Consider the following 27,006-nt stretch of genomic DNA (forward strand, 5'->3'; position numbering starts at 1 on the left):
TCTCACAAGCTGTGTCCAATTCCAGTGAGTTTGGTGTTTCCTGCTTGGCAGGGGGTTGGACTCGATGGCCCTTGTGGTCTCTTCCAGCTCTATGATTCTATGATTCTATGATCTTCTGGAATGGGAAACAAAAGAAGAACAGTCATGGTTAAATGGGCACAGGACTTCGGGCATAATATACTTATGGAACAATGGGTGAGATTATGGACGGCAGACATTGAATTCATAGCATGCTATAATCTCAGGGAATATACCATAAAATGGCATATAGATGGCATCTTACCTGCAAAAAGCTTGCTAAAATGTATAAAGGAAAAACATCAACCTGTTGGAGATGTAAAAAAGAGGAGGGATCATACTCTCATATGTGGTGGACCTGTATAGCCATTGGCAAATACTGGAATGATATTTATAATGAGTTTAAGAAACTATTTAAAATTACTTTTTAAAAAAAAACCCCAGAGATTTTCCTACTTTGTATTTTACCATCAGAAATTTAAAAAGATATAAGATCATTGTTTATGTATGGTATAACAGCAGCTAGGACCCTTATAGCAAGGAATTGGAAAAATGAAATGCTCCCAGAGATTACAGATTGGCAGATGCTCATGTTAGAATATCTATAATTAGCAAAACTGACGGGATGAGTTAGAGGAATATCGAAACAAAAAACAACTAGAGAACGGATAATATTTAAGAATTATGTAAAACTTTATTGTACAAATAATTCCATATTAGCAGAAATTGAGTGATATTTGTAAAGAAAAAAATCAAAGGAATGTATACAAGACAGAAAGAAATGATATTATACAATGTAAACCTATGTAAGAAAGAATGTTATATCAAAGAGTATAATGAGAAGGATGGGAAGGATCGTGCCAATGAGTACTTTTACTATGTAAATAACTCTGTCTTCTTCTTTTTTTGATTTCTTTATTTCTTATCTTTGTTACTTCTTTATTTTTTATTTTTTATTTCTTTATAAATTTTATAAATTTTATATAATTTTCTTTTTTTTACCTGTTAAGAGTATAGACATGCAATTTTTTTAATCAATAAAGAGATAATTTTTTAAAAAAAATGTCTTCAATGTGCAATAGTCTCTAGCAAGATCCCCAAAGTAACAGTACCACAACTAGTCAGGTAAAAAGATAAGACTCCACACATGAAGAGATATTGTGTTATGGGTTTTTTGAACAAAGATTGGCCAGGCTGCAACTTTTCCACATGTGCAGCCCTCCTGAGGCAGGCTTTTCATCGAGGGACAATGCAGAGCTGATAGGGCCGAGGGCAGTTGGTTACGCCGCTCAACACCGGTGTGAGATCGATGTCTTTGGGGTCAATGATGGACTTCAGAGTGCAGTTCTGTAATATGGTGGTCAAAAACAAGAAGATCTCCATACGGGCCAGACCTTCCCCCACACATATCCGCTTCCCTGCAAAGGAAACCCAAAAGAAGATGCATAACAACCACTTTGGCTGTTACAGAGAAAATAACAATCATGCCAAAGGAGCAAAGGTGCTGCTCCTAAACTGCCCTTCCAGTTTAGGCTGCAGGAGGAAGGAGGTTCCCCCTCATTGCCCCGACACCAGCCGATTAGGGAGACGGGAAAGACCTGAGCTGGCCAAGACTGCAGCCTACTGAGGAAGCAGAGATCTTACCTGCTGAGAAAGGCATGAAATAGTCGCTCTTCCTGAAGGTGCCATCTTTGTGCAAGAAATGTCCTGGGTCAAATTCTTTGGGGTTTGGAAATTCTTTGCTGTCATGTAGCACAGATATCAGACTTGGATATATGGTAGTGCCCTGCAGAGAGTGCAAAGAAATGGGCTAGATGGCCATGACAACCAATTAATGGTGTGGGAAGGCACTAACAGGAAGGAAGGTACTTTGTTGATACAGAAGAAGAATGGAGCAGCTTCAGAAGGCAATAGGGTGTTTCAAATGAAGCCCAGGCTTCAAGATGCCCAGCTACGCTTTAGGAGTTGGGCTAAACTACTTCCCTTGCTTGTACATAAGAAGAGAAGAAAAGCTCTGCTGGATCAGTCCAGTGGCCCCATCTGGTCCAGCATCCTGTTTTCATGGTGTCCAACCAAATGCCCATGGGAAGCCCATCAACATAATCTAAACAAGACAGCACTCTCAATTCCTGTGGTTTCCACCCACTGGTATTCAGAAGCATGCTGCCTCTCACCATCGGGGTAGAATATAGCCATCATAGCTAGCAGCCTCCTATTACTACTTAGAGCCTTGAAAAGAGCTGACCTTTGGAATGACATATTGTCTGAATGGTGTATCTTTGAGTACTGCATGAGGGCCGCTCAGTGGGGCAATAGAGATGAACCTCTGGATCTCATGGATGACAGCATCTGTGTAAGGCATTTCCCCATGATCTGCAATGCAAGGACTTCGTGATCGGCCAATAACTCGGTCAATTTCTTCATGCACTTTCTCTGTAATGGGAAGAATGACGTTTAACGCCAGTGCAGGAAACATTACAGAAGAAACTGAAACTCGGTGGGAATGGGTGCAAGGCTCTGCACATTTTGGAGCTTTCAATTGTTTTCTGATGCCAACTTTCTACTAACTCGTCACCACAGGCAATTTATTGTAGCTTACTTTCAGCAATCCATCTGTAAACAGGGAAACATAGTATAACTGCAATTATTTATATATTAATTTAATTTCTATCCCGAAGGAGCCCAGCGGGACAAAAGCTTTAGGGATGTTATAGGAGCAAGTGATGGTCCAGCTTAGAGAGATTCCTATTGGAGGCACTGTCCTGCAGTGATTCTGATCCTACCTGAGGGCCTTTTGACCCCTGGCCCTTGTGGTTGTGCCTTTGTCTAAAGCAGTGGTGTCCAAACTTTTTTCAAAGAGGGCCAGAAAGGATGAAGTAAACCTTTTTTTAGTATTTTACCCCCAGGAAATAACCTGCTGCTGGGGTCGGATAAAACTGACCAGCAGGCCCGATTAGGTCACCAAAATGGACTTTGGACATGCTTGATCTAAAGGATCTGCACTGGCTGCCAGTACACTACTGAGCCAAATTCAAGTTGTTACTGTTTGCATATAAATCCTAGGGTTTGCAATATGGTCAGCTATAAGAGCTCATCCACACTTCTGTTTTTGCTGGAATTTCTAGGCACAGGTCTGTGGTTACTAGGCATGGATCTGAGCATTTTGTCCACCCCCCACCCCCACTGTTGTCTCCAGGAAAGCCTTCTGTTTACTCCTGATGTCAGTCAGCGATGATTAACATTCAGCGATGAACAGTGGGTTTTCCTGGGGAAAGTGGCAGAACAACAACCTCTTGGACCTGTGCCACATAAATCTAGGAGAGAACTAGAATAATAAGTACTAATAATGCATCCGTTTTACCTTGTATCTCTGGGTATTTGAGGAGGATCATGAACCCGTATCGCAGTGTGGTGCTGGTGTTCTCTGTTCCAGCCCCAAACAAGTCAACTGTGCTTATGGCCAAGTTTTCAATGGTGAAATGGGATGCACTATTACCTTTTTCCTGCAGAAACACACAACACAGTCAGTGGAGGCAACTCAATTGCTCTGAGTACAACATAACAAGAATTTAACTGCGCCACTGGGAGCAGCTCGCTTCCAAAGACACATCTTATCTCAAGTCTTTTGATAGCTCGTTCCTCTGGACATTCCTTGCCCAGAGGGCTAATCATTAGAAAGAACTTCCCACTTACTGCAGGAACAAGTCAGCAATGGGAAATGAATCTACTCCAATGGGGTGTGGGCAGGAATCTCTTTCCTTGGCATTCCCCACAAGAAGCTGGATGGAAGTCTGCTGGTTGGGAAGCTTCAGGAGTGGCAGGAGAACCCACGTGGAGAGTTCTGTGAGTTTTCATGATTACCTGATCCATTTTCATAAGGAAGCAGTCAATAAAATCCCGAGGTGAGCTGGGGTCCAGAGCAGGCTTGTGCTCTTCAACCTCCTCCAAAACAAACTCTCTCAGTGCCATGTTGTTTTTCAGCACTTTGTGGTGGGGCCCAGGGATGCATTTCATCAAAGAAGGAAAGATGTTGTAGAGCTAGAAGAAACGCCACAAGAGACCCATTGGCACCAACCTCAGTCAGGGTTTGTCCACATTCAGGCTTCAGTATAATGTTGGCCACTGTTGCCTTGTGTGCATTTCAACTCTGTGGTCCACACACCAGCATTTTCACTACCAATGCCTCCCAAATCTATATAGATGTTCCCCATCAGCTGTCTTATATTATTATTTTATATCTGCGGTTCGTAGACTAAAATCAAAATATAAAACCACAAAATTCATAATCAAAATAAAAACAACAACCCAGATACCCCCCCAAACTCCACATGTTAAAAGTATGTACTGAATGAGACCATTGTTCTCTCAAGGTCAGTACTGCCTATGCAGCAGCTCTGCTGGGTTTCATTCAGAAGTCCCATCCCTAACCAGGGATGCTACTAGGGATTGACTCTGGGACCCTATATAAACAAGCCAAATGCTCTAAAACGGAGCTATGGGATTACATATATATCTATAAATCTAGTCCCATCTGTTTCTCCTACTGAAACCAGTCCGTGTATACATCCCTGGCTTAAAATTCAGCAAGGCGCAACATTTCATAAGAAATGGCAGGTTAGATATGGATTGTGACTAACATCATGTATTCACACCTTCTCAAACCATTAGTGGAAGCACACTGGATGCAGAGGCAATGGCAGTGTGTATACATCCCAAGTGATTAGTTCCAGTTACAGTATTGAGCCTGTGGGTTTTCCTCGTTAAGCTTTACTTCCTATTCCACTGGGCTGCTGTTGAGTTAAGTCAAACCTTGGTTACTAGACCCAGGTATTGGTATTGGCTCTCCAAATTAAAAACAAGAACATAAGAAGAGCCTACTGAATCAGGCCAGTGGCCCATCGTGCTGTCACAGTGGCTAACCAGTTACTCATGGCAAGCCTGCAACTAGGACATTAACAGAAATATTAAGAGGCAGAGGCAGTATGGGCTATGAGAAGCCTGGAAGAAAGACATTTAAACAGCAGGAAAATGGCTACAGCCAGAGGCAGTATCTACATAAAATAAATATTCCACATGCAAGTAAACTTTAGACTTTGTGGAAAAGAATGCATTTAACCAGATGGCACCTACCTGTCCCCAAGGAGAGCTAAAAACCTGAAAGTTTTCACTTATTAAGCTTAGCATGGATAGCAACTTCTTGTCATTATAATCGTATCGTTTCCCAAAGATAATTGCACAAATGACATTGGAGAGAGCGCAACTGAGCAAGTAGGTTGGATCCAAGGGCTTCTCTGGAAGAACAAGAAAAAAATAATTATACCAGGTTTTAGGCAATAATCTAGTCTGGAATTTCTGAGCTGCCATTTCCTGGCTCCTGGCCTCAGTGGTCAGACAGGGAGCTGCCTTTCTCACAACAATTCTGGAGGCATGGGCATCTTCAGTGGCTATGAGTGGTTTCTTCCAAGGACTTTCCAAGGTGCTTTCTTCCAGCTTCAGCCAATATATCCTTAGATAGGAAAGAGTGACCACAGTGGTGCAGGCCTTGGTGAAGTCTAGACTAAAACTAGGGAATCTAAAGCACTTCAGATGCTGCTAGACTCTAACTTCTGGACCACTGTTGACTGTTGGGGCTGAAAGCAGCTGGAATTCAACAATATCTGCGGAGCACTCTTGCAGTTGATAGAGAAGCAGCAGCCGGGCTTTAGATGGAACTGGTCTGTGTCAGCATATTACACCCCTGCTGAAAGCTATGCATTGTTTGCTAGTACATTGACAAGGTAAGTTCAGTGCATTACTGGTGTGTATGAAGCCCTCAGTGACCTAGGACCAGGTGGTGCTTAGTAATCTGATGTAATATACCCCAGAATCTGTTGTGATGTTTAAGGGGGTCTGTTTGATAAGCCTATGTCGATGAAGGGCAGTGGCTACCCACCCTGCGTGTCCTGGAACTTTTCTAGCAGGAACTGTGCTTCCTCCTGGATCCTCTCCTCAATACTTTTCTTTCCCATGCCAAAGTTGCGCAGGGTGGTAAGGGCAAAATGTCGGAGCTGCTTCCACATCTCCCCATTGCTGAATATAATTCCTGGAAAGCAGAAGAGGAAATGGGCATGAAGGAGATGGATGGACTGAAAGGGAGAGCAGAAGAAGCAGGTTGGAAGAGCAGGAGGCTCTTATTCTTGGCTCCAGACCACCTGGAGACTTGGTACTTTGGTGCCTCCTTATTCCATAATCAGTAGCTGGCCAGTCTTCTGATACATGCCCTTACTGTAAAATATATGTGTTTAATGTGCATAAAATGCTATGTTTGTGTGTGTTGTGTATGAAACGTAGTGGAGGTTTACATTTGCAGAATGTCCATTTTTGCAGCTAAAACTTAAAAAGAGGTTTCAATGTTTCGATATTTATGTTAACTGATAATTCATCTCTTGGAGCCTGGGTCTCTCTCTGAAGCTGCCAGTATAATGAAGAAGCAATAGTCCTTGGACTATATTAACCAGAAAGAACTTAAAGAAAACTGGACTACATTGCTAATTGTTTAAGTGCAATGTGTTGATTTGTATTTATTTATTTTCTTGGTAACAAATTTATAGATAGTTTGCAGTAACTTTGAAACTCTTTCTTGGTGTGGAGAGCTTATTGATTCACAAAATCCAGGCCAGGGAATTCTGCTCACATAACTCTCACACTTACTGCCCACACCAGAATTGCCCCAGACCATTATTTTTAAAGGCTAGAGACTCATTCAATCCTGTTTTAATTTTTGGTGCTTCCTCTAAACCAGACGGTGTGGCACATCCCAGGGGGCGCCACCTGTGGCGATATCACTCCCCTCAGGGATTGCACCCAGGGCGGCCAGCACCCACCACACCCACCTTTCTCCGCTACTGCCCTTGATATTCCTTAAGTACTTTTATGAGATGGCTCATTTCTCTCTTAAATGGCAATGCCCAATATATAGCTATGACATTAAAAGGCTGCTAATTATCTATTGCTACTGTCCAGTGGGAACATTAATTAGGAAAGTTTATCTCAAGATGCAATGACTTGTCTTTGCAACATTTTTTGCTTTATTTTCATGAATAGAGGGATTTTCCTGCGTCCCCCCCTCCACTGGTCAACCAGCATAAAATACCTAATCCCTTGTTGACATCATCAGCTAATGGCAGGCGTCCCCTGGCAGCAAATTCATCTCCACGGTCGATCAGCGCTTCTTTCACTGCATCATAGCCATGCAGCACCACAACCCGTTCTGTTCCAAAATACATTGTGAACACAGAGCCATACTTCTCACCAAACTGGAAAAAAGATAGAGAAGGACACACATCTAGGTGGGTTTGCGGATTAGGAGAGAGTCATATAGCTGATGTAGAGCCCCGCTGCCCCCAGACTCACCATGGGCATCTGAACCACATGACTCTTAATAACATACAGAAGAGTTCTGCAGCTAGATCAGGCCGAAGGCCAACTAGTCCACAACTGTTATCACAGTGGCCAACACAGTTCTTCTGGGAAGCTCAAAAACATGGCCTGAGTGCAATAGCACGCTCCCCTCCTGCAGGTCCCTGGAACTGGTGGAGGTTCAGCATCATCACAAGCAGCTATGCGTAGCTTTATCTTCAATGAATTTTGTCTTAACAAAATTCCACAGTGAATTCCACAGTTTCAGTATGCACTGTATGAGGAACTACTATCTTGCGTGTGTTGTAAATCTTCCAACACTCAGCTTTAATTGAAGACTCCAAGTTTTAGCATTACAGACCCTTCAAGTGTCCCTATTTTCCAGGGACATCCCTGATTTAGAGAAGCCATCCCAGTTTGATCACAGAATGTCCTTAGGCTGTCCCTATTTTCATTGGAGAAATGTTGGAGGGTATAGAGTTATCCGACCCCCTCTGAAGGCAATCCTGAATAGGGAAGTGTTTTTTTGTTTAATTTCTAATGTTTTCATTATGTTTTTATATATGTTGGAAGCTGTCCAGAGTGGCTGGGGCAACCCAGTAAGGTGTGTGGGCTATAGTAAAATTATCGTTATGGAATGGGATGTCCCTATTTTCATTGGAGAAGTGTTGGAGGGTATGGCATTATGAGAGGGGGGTAAAAGTGTTTTCCCGTCTACTTTCTCTATACCGTGAATATGATTATACTGCTCTGTTATGTCTCCCTCACACTTATTTTTCTAAGGGAATTCTTAAAGTACCTTCCAACCAAGCACATTCTGGGGAAAATAAAGGAGCAGCTTTTCGAAATACAAGAAGACTATGAACTCCCCACTGTCCAGCAGAGGCTAAGAATGTTCAGAGGGCAAAAATGCCCAAACCATCCATGTGTGGAGGGAGAATTGGACCCGCCCCGCCCCCTGTCTCTAATATAGTATGAAAATTGCACTATTGCTTTTTAAAGTTCGTTACTCAGAAGGGGGCTTTATGCCTTTTATTTTAAGGATAAAACAATAAAATGACAATAAATTAACCCCCTTTGTGGAGTTGTGGGACCTGCTCAAAGTCCACCTCTTTTCTGTGGATCCTTTGGGACAAGTCCCTGCTCCCCATCCCTGCCAATGTAGCCAAGCGCAAGTCTGTGCCACTGAAATCACAGCGATTCTGCTATTCTTTTCCTCTGGTCTGGATGCCTCCCCTCCCTCTTTTGCTTCTCCTCTGTCAAAGTGCAGAGTCTGTTGCCTTATACTCTGCAAATGTGGCCTGCACACAGATGGTACCATCTATAAATAAACAAACTGACAATGGATAGTCCCCTTCCAAAAGAGTCAGACGGAAAGAGGCTTGCAAACAGGTAACGGTCATCAACAGACAGCTGTTGAGGAAGGTGCTCATCTTTGGCTTACCTCCTGGAGAACCTGGGCCAGGTTGTTGGTCTTCAGCTGCAGAGCGTTCCCTACGATGGGCAGTGGAGGTGGGCCAGGTGGCAGCTGCTTTGCATTCTCTGGCGTTCTGCTCCTGACTGCAAGGAAAACAAGGCAAGAGATACATATAATCATCAAAATGGTCACTGTCCCTAGAGGCTCCATGGCACCAGCTAACAGTGACTGAAATGACTCTAGATGAATTAATTTGCTTTCCAATTTTATATACTCTGAGGAGGTCACATATACATGGATTTTCACCAATAGGAATTCTAGGTTTCTCTGAGTAAATGAGATTAGCCATTAAGTAGATCAGGTTGTATAATCAAGAAATGAACTTCTCTGAACTTCTTTTTCTTCATCGATTATTAAGGCAATGATAACGGCATTACTGTACACAAGGTCTGTGATGTAAGACAACCAGGGGTTCAGTTTTTTCTGCAAAACATTGTAATGTGCCAAGAAAGAAGCAAACCAAGAATTCAGACCAATATAAGTTTTAATAATGGGGGTGGTCCCTACTCACAATTCAATAGTCAATAGAAACCAAAACCAATCCATTCAAAAGTATGTCTTCTAATAAAGATTACAAACTCAAATAGAGATTACAAACTCTAACAGAGATTACAAACTCAAACTCAAAGAGATATGCATAAAACAATAATTCGTTACAAAGATTTTCTCCTTTTCACTCGACAATAATGTTGATCCTTATAATTTATCAGCTTGCAGATGGAGACTCAGTTTCAATCGTTAAGCAGAAGTCAGTTATGGATTGGAGACCAGGACAGGGCCCTGTCTCGATGTATTCACCTTCATCAGCTGGATGTATCAAATATTACATGAAAATACATTTAAATTCTTACAGGGCCCTGTTTCGATGTATTCACATTCATCAGCTAGTATATTTAATAACAAGAACTCCAACTTATTAAACATTGTAATGTAGCCTTGTGGCAAATGGTTCTGCTTTTAAGGTTCCTGCAGGAGAGCTTCTTCTACACTCTGAGTGCTTGGTTGGATGTTTCTTGCACCTTAGATGCCCACAAATGTGACAAATTGTGTCAGAAGTGTAGAGAAAACTTGTGTTAATTTTTTTTAAAAAATCAAAGGTATGTATGCCAGCTGCAGTGATCATGGAGCCCAAGAAAGTAAAATCTCTCACTGCCTGACAGCAGCCACAAAATTAAAAGATGCCTGCTTCTTGGGAGAAAGGCAATGACAAACCTAGACAGCATCTTAAAAAGCAGAGACATCACCTTGCCAACAAAAGTTCGTATAGTTAAAGCTATGGTTTTCCCAGTAGTGATCAAACCGATCCATTCTTAAGGAAATCAGCCCTGAGTTCTCACTGGAAGGACAGATCGTGAAGCTGAGGCTCCAATACATTGGCCACCTCATGAGAAGAGAAGACTCCCTGGAAAAGACCCTGATGTTGGGAAAGATGGCGGGCACAAGGAGAAAGGGGACGACAGAGGACGAGATGGTTGGATAGTGTTCTCGAAGCTACCAGCATGAGTTTGACTAAACTGCGGGAGGCAGTGGAAGACAGGGGTGCCTGGCGTGCTCTGGTCCACGGGGTCACGAAGAGTCGGACACGACTAAGTGACTAAACAACAACAACAACAAACAATGTATGCCAGACAGGTAAACAAACAAAAAAAGACAACAGATTTCATGGCTTGGAGCAACACACATTTAAAATAAATTACTGCAATTTTGGACAAGTCTGGACTACTGGAACACACATACTTGAAATAAGCTTGAAGGCAGGTCCATAATGGAGCTCAGCCTCAGCAAAATACATCCCTGTTAGCAGACCTTGAAGCTTGGGTGAAGTAAACTGAGATGTGTATGTACAGTTTCTTTATTTCTACAGCTTTATTCATGCAGGAACAGAATTATCTTGGCAAGAACTATTTACAGGATGAGTAGAGATAAAAAGAGAGAGCAATAGCAGGCGTCTTATCAGGAGAGAACAACAAAAGGTTCAGCTTTTACAAGTGGAGTTAACTTAGAAAAAGACGACGAGCAAATGCTGGCTTGTTGCTACACAAACAGTGCTCTTGTGTGGTTTAAAGTAATACATGCATTAGCTAGAGGTTCAGGAGAAGAAAGTTTGTTTGCTTTCCCCCAACAATCCCATCTAGCACTACCCACTAATGTGGACAGGACACACCAAGATAGATTTTGGAGACATAAACCTGGAAGTGCTTTTGTATTGATAAGACACACTAATGTGCTCATCAAAACAGTGACTCACATGTGCCCTAGTGGGGACAAACCATGGTCACTAGTGTGCATGGTGACACAGAACATTAACTTCTTGTTTTCATTTAGTCTAATTTTTCCATCCACATCTGGAAATCATATTTAGTACAAGAGGGGAGCATGCAGATGATGGAAGCCTGCCAAGTTATTTATTTAAAGTATTGAGCAGTCCCCTTTTAAGGGGTAGCTCCTAAAACAGGAGTGATCATACCCTCAAGCATTTCAAAAAAAGATGTCAAAAAGAAGAGACTAAATATCCCGTTGTGTATATTAGCTGGCCTTTTTACACTGATTCACAGCTTAAACATACTCCTGGTACAGGTTATAGACATCCATAAAATTATTGTCATTAGCGGGGATAATATCTCCCTTATACCAATGTTAAATTTTCTTTCAAATTGACTTGTCAGTTCAGTTTGCATAACCTTATTTGAACTCGTGGTTCAGTTCATAAACCAAAGTGCACCAGGTGTTTTTGCCAACATCTGTTGCTGCTCTGTGTGTTTTGAGTCAAACAGATATAATCTTTGGTCTATCTTCTTAATACCTGCTCCCACCAAACCTAGCAAAAATTCTTCCAGCTTTTTGGGAAAACTATACTTAAACATCTTTTTAAACTCATTATAAATCAATTCCCAAAATTCTTTTATTTTATTTCGTGACCACCACATGTGATAGAAGTCACCGTCCTTTTCCTTGCACTTCCAACAGGTCTTACTACTTGTCCTATATATTTTTGCCAATTTGGTGGGAGTGAGGTACCAACGGTAAACCATCTTCATAACATTCTCTTTTAAGGCAGAGCAAGTGGTAAATTTTAAACTCTCATTCCAGAGTTTAGCCCATGCATCATGGTCTATGTTATGTCCTAAATCAAGAGCCCATTTTATCATGGCCTTTTTTATGAATTCGTCTTTTGTGTTCCATTCTAGTAAGAGATTGTACATTTTTGAAAGTAACTTGGACTTACTTTCTATAATATCTGTTTGGAATTTTGATTTTTTATCTTCGAATCCTAATTTTTTATCATCTTTAAAAACATCATTAACTTGATGGTATTGCAACCATCCTGTCAATTTTCCGGCAATGCAGTTATAGGGCTTCAATTTCCAACCTTTCTCTGATTTCATTAGAATCTCCTCATAAGTGGCGCCTCTCCCTTCTGTGTTCAATTTTTTGACTGTTAACATATCAATTGGTGACACCCACCACGGTGTTTTCCTTTCCAACAAATTCTTATTTCTGTCCCAGACTTCAAATAAAGCACCCCTTAGCACATGGTTTGTAAACCCTTTATGCACTTTTGCCTTACCATACCAGAGGTAGGAGTGCCATCCAAATCTATTGTTGTATCCCTCCAGATCTAACAAGTCTGGGTTCTCCTGGGTTATCCAATCCTTTGTCTAACACAAACACGCTGCTTCGTAATAGAGTTTTAGGTCAGGTACAGAGAATCCCCCTCTTTCCTTCTTATCCGTCAATATTTTGAATTTAATTCTTGGTCTTCTCCCTTGCCATATAAAGCACGAGAGAGTTTTTTGCCGCTCTTTGAATTGTCTTAGACCTTTAATTATCAGGATTGTCTGGAACAAAAATAGCATTTTTGGTAATAAATTCATTTTTATTGCTGACATTTTTCCAATCATTGACAGCTTTAATCTATCTCATATTTCTAAATCTCTTTTAATCTCCTTCCATACTGGTTGATAGTTGTCATTAAATAGATTTATGGTTTTTGCCGTCATCCAAATTCCCAAATATTTTACTTTTTTAACCACCTTAATTTCACTTTCTTGTTCCAATCTTTCTACCTCCCTCACTCTTTTCTAAGTTTTTGCCTAAGATTTTCGTCTTTCTCTTATTTAATTTAAATCCTCCCAGTTGTCCAAATTTTTCCATTTCTTCCAATGCTATTTTGACACTTTCTTGAGGTTCTTCTAAGGTTAGTACCAGATCATCTGCATGGGCCTTGAGCTTGAATTCCTTGGCACCTATTCTGACACCTTTTATCTCTGTCATTCCTCTCAGGCAATTTATTAATACTTCTAATACTATGATAAACAGTAACAGGGACAAAGGGCACCCTTGTCTGGTACCCTTTGTAATATCAAATGAGTCTGTCAAGGTGTTATTCACAATCAATTTCACCTTCTGTTCTGAACAGATTGCCTCGATACCTCTTAAAAAGGTGCCACAGATCCCCATGTTTTCCATACTTTTCTTCATAAATGACCAAGAAACGTTATCGAATGCTTTTTCAGCAATCTTTCCTCTAATCTTCCAAAAAAATCCGCCTTATTATCATTAGGGGCATATATTCCCACAAGGATTATCTTCTCACCCTGCAATGAAATTTGTACCACAATGACTCTCCCCTCATCATCTTTGCTAATCAATTTTGGGTCTAATCTCTCCTTTATATATAGCACCACCCCTCTTTTTTTGTTAACATCGGACATTACAAACTCTTTCCCCAGTCTTTTATTGATCAGTACATGTCTATGTTTTTTAGCAATGTGAGTTTCCTGTAAACAGATTACATCAACATTCTTTTTCTTCAAAACATGTTCAACTTTATTTTGTTTAGATTTTTCATTAAGCCCATGAATATTCCAAGTTAACAATTTCAACGTCATTTCGTTAATCATTTGTTACAGAGAGGGGAAATTAAATTCGGGTGGTTTTGCTAATGTCTTCTTCATCCTCTTCTTCTTCTTCCTCTTCTTCTCCTTCTGCTTCCCCTTCTTCTCCCTCTTCTTCTTCTCCCTCTTCTTCTTTGTTTTGATCTTTCTTTTTCTTCTTTTTGTTTTCCTCTTCCCCATAGAGGTCTGCTCCGATGGTTCTGGGTCCAGTAAGGCTTCCTTCTATCTTACCTAATTCTTTCTCATATCTTCTGGAGAATTTCTTTACCTCTTGTAGATCTGTTAATCTAAATCTTTTATCCTTGTAATAAAAAGAAATTCCTTCAGAGAACTCCCACCTATGTTGGATTCCGTTTTTCTTCAGTAACGTCACCAGTTGTTTGTACCCGTCTCTTTTTCGTAGGAATCTAATAGGAATCTCTTTACATATAATTGGTCTTCCATCAATTAATAACCTGTTATTATAACTCATTCTCAGAATTGCATTTCACATCTCTAGTGAATTAAAGATCATCAAACAATCTCCAGGTAGTTTTTTAGTTTTAGCTTTTACATATCTCACCTTAATTCTAAACACATTCTCAGTTGTGTACTCAATTTCTTCTTCCTTCATATCCATCCATCTTGCCAGTTCTTTAATCATTTTTGTTTTAATATCTTCATTTGGCTCTTCTGCTACCCCTCTGAATTTTAGGTTTTTCTGTTTCTGCCTCATCTCCATCAGAGCCATATTGTCCCAGATCTGCTCTTGTATTTTGCTGACCTCAACCAAGTCCTCTTTTATTCTATCTGACTCTTTTCTATTTTCCTTAACTTCCTTCTGAGTTCGTTTTGCTAGGTCTTCTGTCGTTTTAGATCTAACTGTTAAGTCTTTGATTTTACTTGACAATTCCCCCACCACTCCCTCTATTGTTGTATCCAGGGTTTCCTGCACTTCCACCAATTTTTTCTCCATGTATTGTTCATTTTGTTTGAATTCTTCCTTTATTTTCAACCAAAGAATATCTAAATCTTTAATTTCATCCTGTTTTGACTGTCTTTGGTCACCTGGAGTTCCTCCAATCCCCCCCCCCCATTTTTTCCTGACATTTTTATACAAATAAATCAATATTAACTTCTTTCACCACTGGGGGGGGTAGTTACACCAGAGAGCTGGAAAACATGTTTGTCAGAAATTGTGATTTAGATAATGGCCTCTAGGGGTCTTTCTTTCCCTTTTCCTCACATTGACTTAAAGTTCTTATCTTAACCAAACACTTTGAAATTCACCCCTTTGCACCTATATCAACTCTATGACAACTATATATCAAATATTATTCTGAAGAGAGGGGGAGAGAGATAGGGAATAGTACACATCAAAGATATATAAACATTGTCCCAAATTGTATCACAGTTTAAATGTCACCTTCCCAACTCAGTCCAAAATGTTCATTTCATCATAAAAAGCCCATCTAACAATAACTCAAATACTGTTTAGTTTGAGGGTCCTCTTCTGTCCTCTTCTTTTCTTCCACCTCTTATAAACTCAGTCCAACTTAAAAGTCCAAATAAAAGTCCAAGCAAGTCCATATAAGTCCATAAATCCAAATATAAGTGTAATCAGCTCAGGGAGTTGGAACATAAACTTCTAGCCACTTGGTGGCTTAATCCTCAAAAAATATACATATAAATATAGGATATTCCCCCAGTTAGTCTTCTTTCCTCCTTTCGTACTCCAGGGGGGATGAGGATAGTCACAGTTTAATTTCAAGCCTCTGCTATATCCATTAAATCCAGGGGAAATAAGGAAAATAAGGAACAAAGATACTTCTAACTGCTCCACTTTCCCTTGTCAGTCCCTTACGCTGTTGCAGACCTCCCCCCTTAGCTTTATACAGGGGTCTATACAAAGTAACCAAGTCTCTGGATTGAGGTTTGATCACGTTACTGTTTCTCCGACCAAGTCATCAAGTCTTCTCAGAGAAGAAGGAGATACCAAGTTCTTTTTAAGCTCTGTCCCTCTTCCAACGTTTTAAAATGATACTTGCCTCAGCGCGTTACTTCTGAGATCTTTCAGCTTACACTTACTCAGCAGGAAACTTTCACTTCCATCTTGTTCTCATGTCTTTGTTCTCTGCGCCATCTTTGACACTGCAGCAGGGACGGACTCCCTTTTTACATCTCTCAGCTGACCAAATTCCTTGAATTCCTTACGGTAGTCAGTTTTTAAACGTGTCGTATTTCTAGGAATTCAGTTTCCTCGTGGAAGTTAAGCACTTTCCATCAGAAGCTTGAGACTGCACAGCACGGTGTCCAAGGTGCTTCCCCTTTCGCGCCCGCAGCTCTATCCTGTCCCCGGATTTTTATTTAAAACCTGAGAAACAGGAGAGCACGCCTGGGCGCCCCTGGGTGCTCCACCCCCAAGGTATCCCCCTTGAGGTTTTGAGGCCCGTAGAGTCTTTACGGACCCCTAAAATAACCCCGCGCTGCTCAGAATTACCAGAGCGGTCGTTCCGCGCTTCTCTCTCTTTTTTTTAAATAAATTTTTTATTGGTTTTTCAACACATATTAAAAGACAAAACAACACAATACATAAACAAACAAACATATAAACACGTATAATTTCTTGACCTTTCTTTCCTAAAACCTTCTTTCAGCGACTTCCCCATACCTCCCCTTTCTGCATCCCTGTTTTAAATCCTTCCAGCAACCCCTAATTTCAATTTCTCATAGCACTTTCTTTAACTCTTTTTTTCATATCCAATTGTTTGTCACTGCAATTCTATTTTGCATTACCCAAGACATTTTAACATTCATTAATTTTACAACAATTCTTAAGATAAACTTTAAATTTCTTCCAATCTTCTTCCACCGTCTCTTTCCCTTGGTCACGGATTCTGCCAGTCATCTCTGCCAGTCCCATGTAGTCGATCACCTTGGTCTGCCATTCTTCCAGTGTGGGTAGTTCTTGTGTCTTCCAATACTTTGCTAAAAGTACTCTTGCTGCTGTTGTAGCATACATAAAGAACGTCCTATCTTTCCTTGACACCAATTGACCTACCATGCCCAGGAGGAAAGCTTCTGGTTTCTTCACGAAAGTGCATTTAAGCACCTTTTTCATTTCATTATAAATCATTTCCCAGAAGACCTTAATCCTAGGGCACGTCCACCAAAGGTGGTAAAAGGTACCTTCAGTTTCCTTACATTTCCAACATTTGTTATTGGGCGTATGGTAAATTTTTGCCAGCTTGACTGGGGTCATGTACCACCTATATATCATTTTCATAATGTTCTCTCTTAAGGCATTACATGCCGTGAACTTTATACCGGTGGTCCATAACTGTTCCCAGTCAGCAAACATAATGTTATGACCAATGTCTTGTGCCCATTTAATCATAGCTGATTTAACCGTCTCATCCTGTGTATTCCATTTCAACAGCAAGTTATACATTCTTGACAGATTCTTAGTATTGGGTTCCAATAGCTCTGTTTCTAATTTTGACCTCTCCACCTGGAAGCCAATTTTCCTGTCCAGTTTGAAAACTTCATTTATCTGATAGTAATGAAGCCAATCTCTTACTTTTGACTTCAATTTCTCATAGCTCTGCAATTTCACTTTTCCCTCCTCATGTTCTATAATTTCCCAATATTTTGGCCATTTGGGTTCCATATTAAGTTTTTTCACTTCCTTAGCTTCCATTGGTGACAACCACCTGGGGGTTTTGTTTTCCAACAAATCTTTATACCGAATCCAAACATTATATAATGCTTTCCTAACAATATGGTTTTTGAAACCTTGATGAATTTTAACCTTGTCATACCATATATATGCATGCCAGCCAAATCTGTTATTGAACCCTTCCAAATCCAAAATGTCTGTGTTTTCAAGAAGCAGCCAACTTTTCAGCCAGCAGAAAGCCGCTGATTCATAATATAACTTTAAGTCCGGCAGGGCAAACCCCCCTCTTTCTTTTGCATCAGTTAGTATCTTAAATTTTATTCTGGGCTTTTTGCCCTGCCAGACAAATCTAGATATATCTTTTTGCCACCTCTTGAAACAATCCATTTTGTCCAAAATCTGCAATGTTTGAAACAAAAACAACATTCTCGGCAAGACATTCATCTTAATAACAGCGATTCGGCCTAACAAGGAAAGTCTCAAATTTGACCATACTTCTAAATCTTTCTTAACTTCTGACCAACATTTCTCATAGTTATCTTTGAATAAATTCACATTCTTAGATGTCAAATTAATCCCCAGGTATTTCACCTTCTTTGCTACCATTAAACCAGTTTCACTCTGAAACCTCTCTCTTTCAACCACTGTTAGATTTTTATCCAATACTTTCGTTTTCTGTTTGTTCAACTTAAATCCTGCTACTTGACCAAATACTTGTATTAGCTCTAAAACTCTTCTCGTACTAGTGTCTGGCTCTTGTAAAGTTAATACTAGATCATCTGCAAACGCTCTCAGTTTATATTGTTTAGCTCCGACCTGAATCCCTTTAACCAGCTGGTCCCCTCTGATCATGTTTAATAAGACCTCCAAGACAGATATAAAGAGTAATGGGGATATTGGGCACCCCTGTCGTGTCCCTTTTTCAATAGCAAATTCTTCAGTAACCACATTATTTACAATCAGTTTTGCTTTTTGTTCAGAATAAATTGCACCTATACCATTCTCAAAACCTTGGCCTACCCCCATCCCTTGGAGATTTTTTTTTCATAAAACTCCAAGAAATATTGTCAAAGGCTTTCTCCGCATCCACAAATATTAATACTGCCTTAGTATTAATATTAACTTCCAGCAACTCCATAATATCTATTATGTTTCTCACATTGTCTGACAAATGTCTTCCTGGAAGAAAGCCCGCTTGGTCTTTATGAATCTCCCCCACCAAAACTCTCTTCAATCTTTTTGCCAAAATGTCTGCAAAAATTTTGTAATCCACATTAAGTAATGATATAGGGCGGTAGTTCTTAACCTGGTTCTTCTCAGTCTCTGACTTTGGTATAAGTGTAATATATGCTTCTTTCCACGTTTCAGGTGCCTTCTTCCCCTCTAAGATTTCGTTACAGACCTCCTTCAACGGTTGTATAAGCCAATCTTTCAAAGCTTTATAATATCTGGAGGTCAGTCCATCAGGTCCTGGAGATTTTCCCAATTGCATATTTTGAATGGCTCCCTCAATTTCTTGATCAGTTATCTTCTGGTTCAAAGTCACTTTACTTTGTTCAGAAATTTTTTGTAATCCATATTTTTAAAGAAATTCTTCTATTTCTTTTTCATTCACCGGCCCTTGTGCATAGAGTCTCCTGAAATAACTCTGAAAACAGTTTCTAATCTCATTTGGTTTATAAATGTTCTTTCCTTCCACTTCTAAATTTGTAACCGTATTCTGTTTTTGTCTCTTCTTCAATTGCCATGCCAAAAGTTTCCCACATTTGTCTGCCGATTCAAATATCTTTTGTCTCATTTGTTTTATTTTCCATTCTATCTCTTGATTCATCAGTTCCATATATTGTCTCTGGTAGAACTTGATTTCTCTCAAGATTTCATGTGACTTTGGTTTAGATCTCAATCTTTTTTCTCCTTCTTTTATCTTTTCCAGGATCTTATCCTTCTTCTCATTCTGTCTCTTTCTTTTTATGGCATTCTGTTGTATTAAAAATCCTCGCATGACAGCTTTACTTGCGTCCCAAATTACTCTTTTTTCCACTTCTGTTCTCAGATTTATCTCAAAGTAGTCCTTTACCACTTTCTGGGCCTTTTTATAGACCTCTTCGTCTCTAAATAGGGAGTCATTCATCCTCCATCTAAAGGAGCCAGCTGTTGTTGGGTTCATCTCCATCTTTACAGCATTATGGTCGGAGCAAGTCTTTGGGCAGATTTCCACTTTCTTAATCTTTGATGCCATCCCACTAGTTACCCATATTTGGTCGATTCTAGTCCATGTCATTTTTGCTTCAGAGAAGAAAGTTCCCTCTCTCTCAAGAGGGTTCCTTGTTCTCCAGATGTCAATCAGGTTCATATTGTCAGTCATTTCAAAAAAGGTCTTAGGTAATCTCCCATCCTTGGAGATCACCTGTTTTTGTGCTTTGTCCATATTTGTAGAAACCACTCCATTCATGTCTCCCATTAAAATTACATTATAATCCAAAAAGTCTATTAATGTCTCATGCAATTTCTTGAAAAATTCTGACTTCCCTTCATTTGGTGCATAAACTCCTATTATCAATAATTTTTCTCCTTGAACTTGAATTTCAATTGCCAAATACCTTCCTTGTTCATCTTTAAATATTAATTTAGGGGCCAACTGTTCCTTTGCATAAATCACCACTCCTCTTTTCTTCACTTTGTCCGATGAAATGAATTCTTGTCCTAATCTTTTGTTAATAAGTAATTTTCGGTGTACTCTAGTCACATGGGTTTCTTGTAAACAAATCAAGTCCAATTGTTCTTTTTTTAAGATATGAAAAACCTCTCGTCTCTTTCTAGGAAGATTGAGACCATTACAATTCCAACTTAGAAATTGCAGAGACATCTTGTTATTTATTTTGTTACCCCTCCAACAGCTCCAAGAAGATCTTCTTCTGTTGGTTTTTTAGCCCCAAAAGATAGATTTGAAATGTCTGGTAAATCTTCTAGGTCCGTAGGTTCCACCGTTTCCTTCAAAAGATCCTCCTCGTTCCTTGTCAGAAACTGTTCTTTGTCTTGCACTGTTTTTATCTTAATTTTCTTTCCTTTGTAGTTAAAAGACAGGCCTTGTGGGAACTCCCATCTGAATAGTATGTTGTTCTTTCTCAATAGAGTGACCAAATCCTTGTAATAGGTCCTCGCTTCCAAAATATATTTAGGGATATCTTTAAAGATCTGTACACGAGAATCTTCAATCTCAAGGGCTGTTTGAAAATGTAAATTCAATATCTTGTCTCTCTCCTCCTGAGATCTCAGAGTTATCAGGCAATCTCTTGGGCTCTTTCTGTTCTGTCTCCTTCCCAGTCTGAAAGCAGTTGTTATCTTAAATTCCTCCTCTTTCAAGCTGTCCTGCCAAAAGTCCAGATATTCTTTTGTAAGATAGTCTATCAAATTGTCCTTTTCATTTTCTGGAATCAATCTCAATCTCAAATTTCTACTTTTCCTCTGTAATTCCAATAAAGACAGGGCCGCATCATGTTCTTCCAGCTTTTTACAGACTGGTACTATCTTTTCCTGTGTGTTTCCTGCAGAAATTTTTGCCTCCTCTGCCGAAGTTTTTGCCTCCTCTGCGATCTTTCTAGTTATCTCATTTTCTTGAACTAATTTATTTATAGTCTCTGTATTCAGGTCCAATTTTGTTGATAATTCATTCAACTGTTTGGAGTTTTCAGTGCTCTGCTTTGTTAGCACTTCTAGAGTTTCATTTATTTTGACTAATGCCTTTGTTATTGTTACTGTATCCATGGAGGGAGTTGAAGCAGCTGCAGTTGGGTTTACAATTGAGCCTCTTCTCTTCTGTTCAACTTTGCTCTTAGCCCTTGTTAATCTCTCCTCTGTTGGACCACTCATATCCCAAGGTCGTTCCCACGAGAATCACTTTCAGCTGGGGAATTCCACAAGCCTATTCCTTACAGTAAAAAATAGTGGCTATTTTCCTACAGCCTCTAGATGGAGCAGCTCAAAGTTCCAAATACAAAGAAACAAAAGTTCCCTTCAGAGGTAAACAAAAGTAGCAACCAATTGTCCAATAATTTCCAAAATATCAAATTGTATCTTTCCAAAGTGCCAAACTTGTAACAAATAGGGTCTTTAGTTTTTATCCAAGGCAAAGCGCCTACTTTGTAGCAAATCGGATGACAGTTCTCAGTTCCGGTGACTTACTTTCCAAGCAGTCCTCCCCAAGGGTTTAAAACGGCAGAACTTTCCCCTTCTAAGCTTCTTTCATGCAGGTAAAACAGATCACAAATCTTCCCCCCCTGCCCCTGCCCGCTAAGGGGGGGATTTGAGTCCAATGTCTGAGTCCGTCAATTTTAAGGCTGCTTTCTATCAAATTGCAGCTTCCTGTTTCGTTGCTTTATTTACATGCAGTCCGAGGAAGGCAGACTTCCTTATTTTTTGCCTTCTCTGTTTTCAGCCAATTTCTAATTGTTTCCTTTTAAATTTGTTGTTCAGTCTTACTCACGGTAGTCCAATTTAAATTCCAAATGTCAGGAAGGAATCGGCGCTCTCCGTCAATGGCGACGCGGCTTCACTCCACGGGCTGGGTAGCGGCTCTCAGCACCGCGCTCCCCGATGCCACTCCGGAGCCTTTAAAAAGACTCCTTTGCAGTAAGGGGGGGCGCTTAAGGTGCCCACCAAGCCTCCTTGCTCTCAGGCTTCCACGCCTGAGATTTTAGGGGTCCCCGCTTCGCCGTAGCAGTCAGACCCGAACTCGTGAAGTAGCCTCCCTGAGCGGAGCTCAGCAGGAGGCGGCCATTAGCACTGGCGCCGACCGGAAGTCCCCTTCAGGTTACAGACACTTCAGGTTACAGACTCCACTAACCTAGAAGTAGTACCTTGGGTTAAGAACTTTGCTTCAGGATGAAAACAGAAATCGCACGGCAGTGGTGAGAGGCCCCATTAGGTAAAGTGGTACCACAGGTTAAGAACAGTTTCAGGTTAAGAACGGACCTCCAGAACAAATTAAGTACTTAACCTGAGGTACCACTGTACATTATTAATAATACTAATACTATGTTGTTGTTGTTGCCACCCATTCTGCATCTGAGGAAGTATGCCCTACAAATAAATACAGTTAAGTCTTTAAATTGCCACAGACCTTCTCCTATTTTTATATACAACTTAGATAAAAAGAAGCAATGGGGAGGTGTGGAGACTGGGGACTGTTTGATTTTGTTGTAAAATTCCATAAATAAAATACAAAAAGTTGTTTGCATTGCTAATTAAAAGTAAAATGTTGTGTTTCTGCTGTCTGGATGTCATTTGCTAAAACCAAATGTGTTTTAAAAATTGAACCTATACAGCAGAAATACGCACCACTGTGTTCAATGGTGCTTACTCCCAGCCATGCACAGAACTGCAGTCATGTGCCATAAATTTAATCGTGTGATTTTATTAGTAATTTGTTTTAAATGTCTGTGTTTTTAAGGTGGATGGATTTTTTAAAGCAATGTGTTAGAAAAGCAAGATATTTTAATCCCGGTGGCCTGACTCTGGATTTTATTATGGTTCTGTCATTGATGCACTACACAGTTAGGAATGGCCGCAAATCAGCTCTGCAAAGGATACAGTGTGGACAGAATTACATTGGAAATTAAAGTAACCTTTTGGACTGAAAATTTGATACTAAGATACTGGGATGTTATCAGGACTTTATTTGTTATAAAGCTGCAATAAGAAGTTGGAACTGTGACCCCTAGAGGTGACTATGTTGCAATGACATTCTAGTCAATAAGCACTGCTGTGGAAAATTTTCTTTTTTCTCAAAACAAACTCTCCAAGCGTGGGACCGACCTTGGGAGGGTATGTGAGTGTTATGGCAGATGATAAAAAAACAGAGTTGACACAGGAAAAAACTACCAGGTCTGGTAGACAATACAAGACTGATACTACAAGAAGGCCTTCAATAGCTGGTGCAGCAGGCACAGTAGGAGCTGCTGCCCCACAGGTAAAACCAAAAGTTATGTCAACTGATGACCTTTTGGCCCAAGCGTTGGGCAAGATTGATGCAACTTTGGAGAAATTGGCTAATAAGGTGGAAGAGACAAATAGACAAGTAGCTGAGGCTTCAGCAAAAATTGATTTGAATACTTCAAGTATCAATGAATTAGGAAAAAAGGTGAACTCCAATACACAGTCTATTGAAAAACTACTGGAGGAATCGGCCTCAACTAGAAAGTTGGCTGAAGAGGCTAAGGAAATTGCAACTGCTGCTCAGGAAAAGATTCCACCGGTATATAAAAAGTTAGAAGAGCATGACTTGACACTGTCTATGATAGTTCTACAAAGAAAGGAGAGGAATTTAAGAATCAGAGGCGTGCCAGAAAGTGAGAAAGACAATCTGGCAGAATTTCTCACAAAGGAATTGACACAATTTTGGCAAAAGGACCTGGGGGAAGAAGAATTTAAGATAGTGAGTGCTTTTAGACTTGGCAGAAGACAAGGAAAGAACAAAGCAAGAGATTGATTACTTTAAAAACAAAGGAAGAAAGAGATAAAATTTTGAACTTACATTATCAAAGAACCTTGGAAATTGAGGACACCTTTGTGGAAATCTTCAAAGATATACCTAAACATATTTTGGAGGTAAGGGCCTACTACAGAGATCTGGCTGGCTTGTTGAGAAAAAACAAAATAATCTTCAGGTGGGAATTCCCCCAAGGTCTGTCTTTTAAATATAGAGGAAAGAAAATAAGAATAAGGACAGTAAACGACAAGGACAAGTTTCTGAAAGACCACGAAGAGAACCTACAGAAGGAAGTGGAATCTGGTGAGGACCCATCGGTATCAGGAAAAGGACTTTTGGAGATAGCAAATCTATTATCTAGACGCCACGGCCCAGGGAGAGACAAGCCACCGACAGAAGAAGAACAACAACTTGGTGCAGTGGGAGGGAAAATTAATTAACTAATCATGTCTCTGCAACTTCTAAGTTGGAATTGTAATGGACTGAATTCCCCTAGAAAGAGAAAAGGTGTTTTCCATATATTAAAAAAAGAACAATTGGACTTGATTTGTTTACAGGAAACACATGTAACGAGACTACACAGGAAAATACTTGTCAATAAAAGATTAGGGCAAGAGTTTATTTCGTCTGACAAAGTTAAAAAGAGAGGAGTGGTGATATATGCAAAGGAGAAATTTTTACCGAAATTTATCCTCAAAGATGAACAAGGAAGGTATTTGGCAATTGAAATTCAGTTTCAAGGAGAGAAATTTTTGATAGTTGGCGTTTATGCACCAAATGAGGGAAAGTCGGAATTTTTCAAGAAGTTGCATGAGACTCTTATGGACTTTATGGACTACAATATAATCCTGATGGGGGACATGAATGGAGTTGTATCTACTAATATGGACAAGGCGCAAAAACAGGTAGTCACCAAAGATGGTAGACTACCAAAAACCTTATTTGAAATGACTGACAACATGGACTTGATTGATATTTGGAGAACTAAGAACCCTCTGGAGAGAGAGGGAACATTTTTCTCTGAAGCCAAGATGACATGGACCAGAATTGACCAAATTTGGATTACTAGAGGAATGGCACCAAAGATAAAAAAAAGTGGAGATCTGCCCTAAAACTTGCTCTGACCATAATGCTGTAAAGATGGAGATGAAGCAAATAACAACCGGCACCTTCAGATGGAGGATGAATGACACCTTATTTAGAGATGAAGAAGTATACAACAAGGCCCAAAAGACTTTAAGAGACTATTTTGAATTAAATTTGCCAACAAATGTGGAAAAAGGAGTAATTTGGGATGCAAGTAAAGCTGTGATGAGAGGGTTTTTGATACAACAGAATGCATTAAAAAAGAGAAGGCAAAATGAGAAAAAAAGATACAATTTTGGAGAAAATTAAAGAAGGTGAGAAAAAATTGAGAGCTAAGCCGAAGTCACAAGAGATTCTGAGAGAAATAAAGATCTATCAAACGCAATATATGGAATTGATGAATCAGGAAATAGAATGGAAAATTAAACAAATGAGACAGGACATTTGAATCGGCGGACAAATGTGGGAAATTACTGGCTTGGCAACTGAAAAAAAGACAAAAATTAAATACAATTACAAACCTGGAAGTAGAAGGAAAAGACATAAACAATCCAAATGAGATCAGAAATTGTTTCCAGAAGTACTTCAAGCAATTATATGCACAAGGGCCACAGGATGAAAGGGACATCGATGGATTTTTGAAAACAAATGGATTACAAAAAATTTCACAGGAAAGTAAAATACTGTTGAACTGTAAAATAACAGATCAGGAGATAGAAGGCACCATTTTAAATATGCAATTGGGCAAATCTCCGGGACCGGATGGATTGACTTCCAGATACTATAGATCTTTGAAGGACTGGATAATTCAACCTCCGAAGGAAGTCTCCAATGAGATCTTGGAAGGGAAAAGGGCACCAGAATCGTGGAAAGAGGCCTACATTACACTTATACCGAAAACAGAGACTGAAAAGGCTCAACTTAAAAACTACCGTCCCATATCCTTATTAAATGTGAATTACAAAATTTTTGCTGATATTTTGGCCAAGAGATTGAAAAGAGTATTGATTGAAGAGATACATAAGGACCAAGCGGGCTTTCTGCCGGGAAGACATATATCTGATAACTTGAGGAATGTAATTGACATCTTGGAAAAGTTAGATGTGAACATAAATACTAAAGCTGTTTTGATATTTGTGGACGTGGAGAAAGCCTTTGACAACATTTCTTGGAGTTTTATGAAAAAGAACTTACAGGGTATGGGGGTAGGCCAAGGTTTTGAAAATGGTATAAGTGCAATATACTCTGAACAAAAGGCTAAATTAATTGTAAATAATGTGGTTACGGAACAATTTAAGATAGAAAAAGGGACACGACAAGGGTGCCCAATTTCCCCTTTACTTTTTATATCAGTCCTGGAGGTTTTGCTGAATATGACTAGAAGGGACCGGTTGGTTAAAGGCATACAGGTCGGAGCCAAACAGTATAAATTGAGAGCATTTGCAGATGACCTAGTTTTGACGTTACAGGAGCCAGAATCTAGTACCAAAAGAGTTTTAGAATTAATTCAAGAATTTGGTCAGGTGGCAGGATTTAAACTGAACAAGTCCAAAACTAAGGTTTTAGAGAAAAATTTGACATTGTTTGAAAAAGAGAAATTTCAGAATGAAACAGGTTTGACTGTGGTGAAGAAAGTGAAATATTTGGGGATTAATATGACAGCTAAAAATGGGAATTTATTTAAAAATAATTATGAGAAATGCTGGTTAGAAGTGAAAAAAGATATTGAAATATGGTCAAATTTGAAGCTTTCCTTGATAGGTCGAATTGCAGCTATAAAGATGAATGTATTGCCTAAAATGTTATTTTTGTTTCAAACATTGCAAATTGTGGACAAGATGGATTGTTTTAAGAAGTGGCAGAAAGACATTTCTAAATTTGTCTGGCAGGGCAAGAAGCCCAGGATAAAATATAAGATTTTAACTGATGCAAAAGAAAGGGGTGGTTTTGCCCTGCCAGACTTCAAACTTTACTATGAATCAGC

General features: G+C 39.7%; 2 protein-coding genes across 2 annotated transcripts in view; both read right to left on the reverse strand.

The window, feature by feature from the left end:
* Positions 1 to 987: 987 nt before the first annotated feature.
* Positions 988 to 9,447, reverse strand: LOC128407555 (cytochrome P450 2C19-like). The gene is made up of 9 exons (XM_053376058.1): positions 8,861 to 9,447; positions 7,151 to 7,313; positions 5,951 to 6,100; positions 5,149 to 5,309; positions 3,880 to 4,056; positions 3,380 to 3,521; positions 2,264 to 2,451; positions 1,663 to 1,804; positions 988 to 1,436 (listed from the first exon to the last, which is right to left on the reverse strand). Exons 1-9 carry the CDS (start codon positions 9,041 to 9,043, stop codon positions 1,255 to 1,257), a joined length of 1,488 nt encoding a protein of 495 aa, XP_053232033.1. The 5' UTR covers positions 9,044 to 9,447; the 3' UTR covers positions 988 to 1,254.
* Positions 988 to 27,006, reverse strand: part of LOC128407562 (cytochrome P450 2C19-like) — a 39,368-nt gene continuing 13,349 nt past the window's right edge. Inside the window, exon 10 of the mRNA XM_053376070.1 lies at positions 988 to 1,020. The gene's annotated coding sequence lies outside the window, so the exon portion shown is untranslated. The remainder of the gene's footprint in view (positions 1,021 to 27,006) is intronic.

The sequence above is a fragment of the Podarcis raffonei genome, chromosome 1 (assembly GCF_027172205.1).
Source record: "Podarcis raffonei isolate rPodRaf1 chromosome 1, rPodRaf1.pri, whole genome shotgun sequence".
Classification (NCBI taxonomy): domain Eukaryota; kingdom Metazoa; phylum Chordata; class Lepidosauria; order Squamata; family Lacertidae; genus Podarcis; species Podarcis raffonei.

Bases quoted from the DNA above. Each gene is read 5' to 3' on its own strand.
- LOC128407555 (XM_053376058.1), bottom strand. From the start codon at position 9,043: ATGGAGCCTCTAGGGACAGTGACCATTTTGATGATTATATGTATCTCT. The intron at 6,101-7,150 runs GTATTTTATGCT...TCTGCTTTCCAG, and splicing joins TGATGTCAACAAGGGATTAG to GAATTATATTCAGCAATGGG. The intron at 5,310-5,950 runs GTGGGTAGCCAC...TTGTTCTTCCAG, and splicing joins AAAGTTCCAGGACACGCAGG to AGAAGCCCTTGGATCCAACC.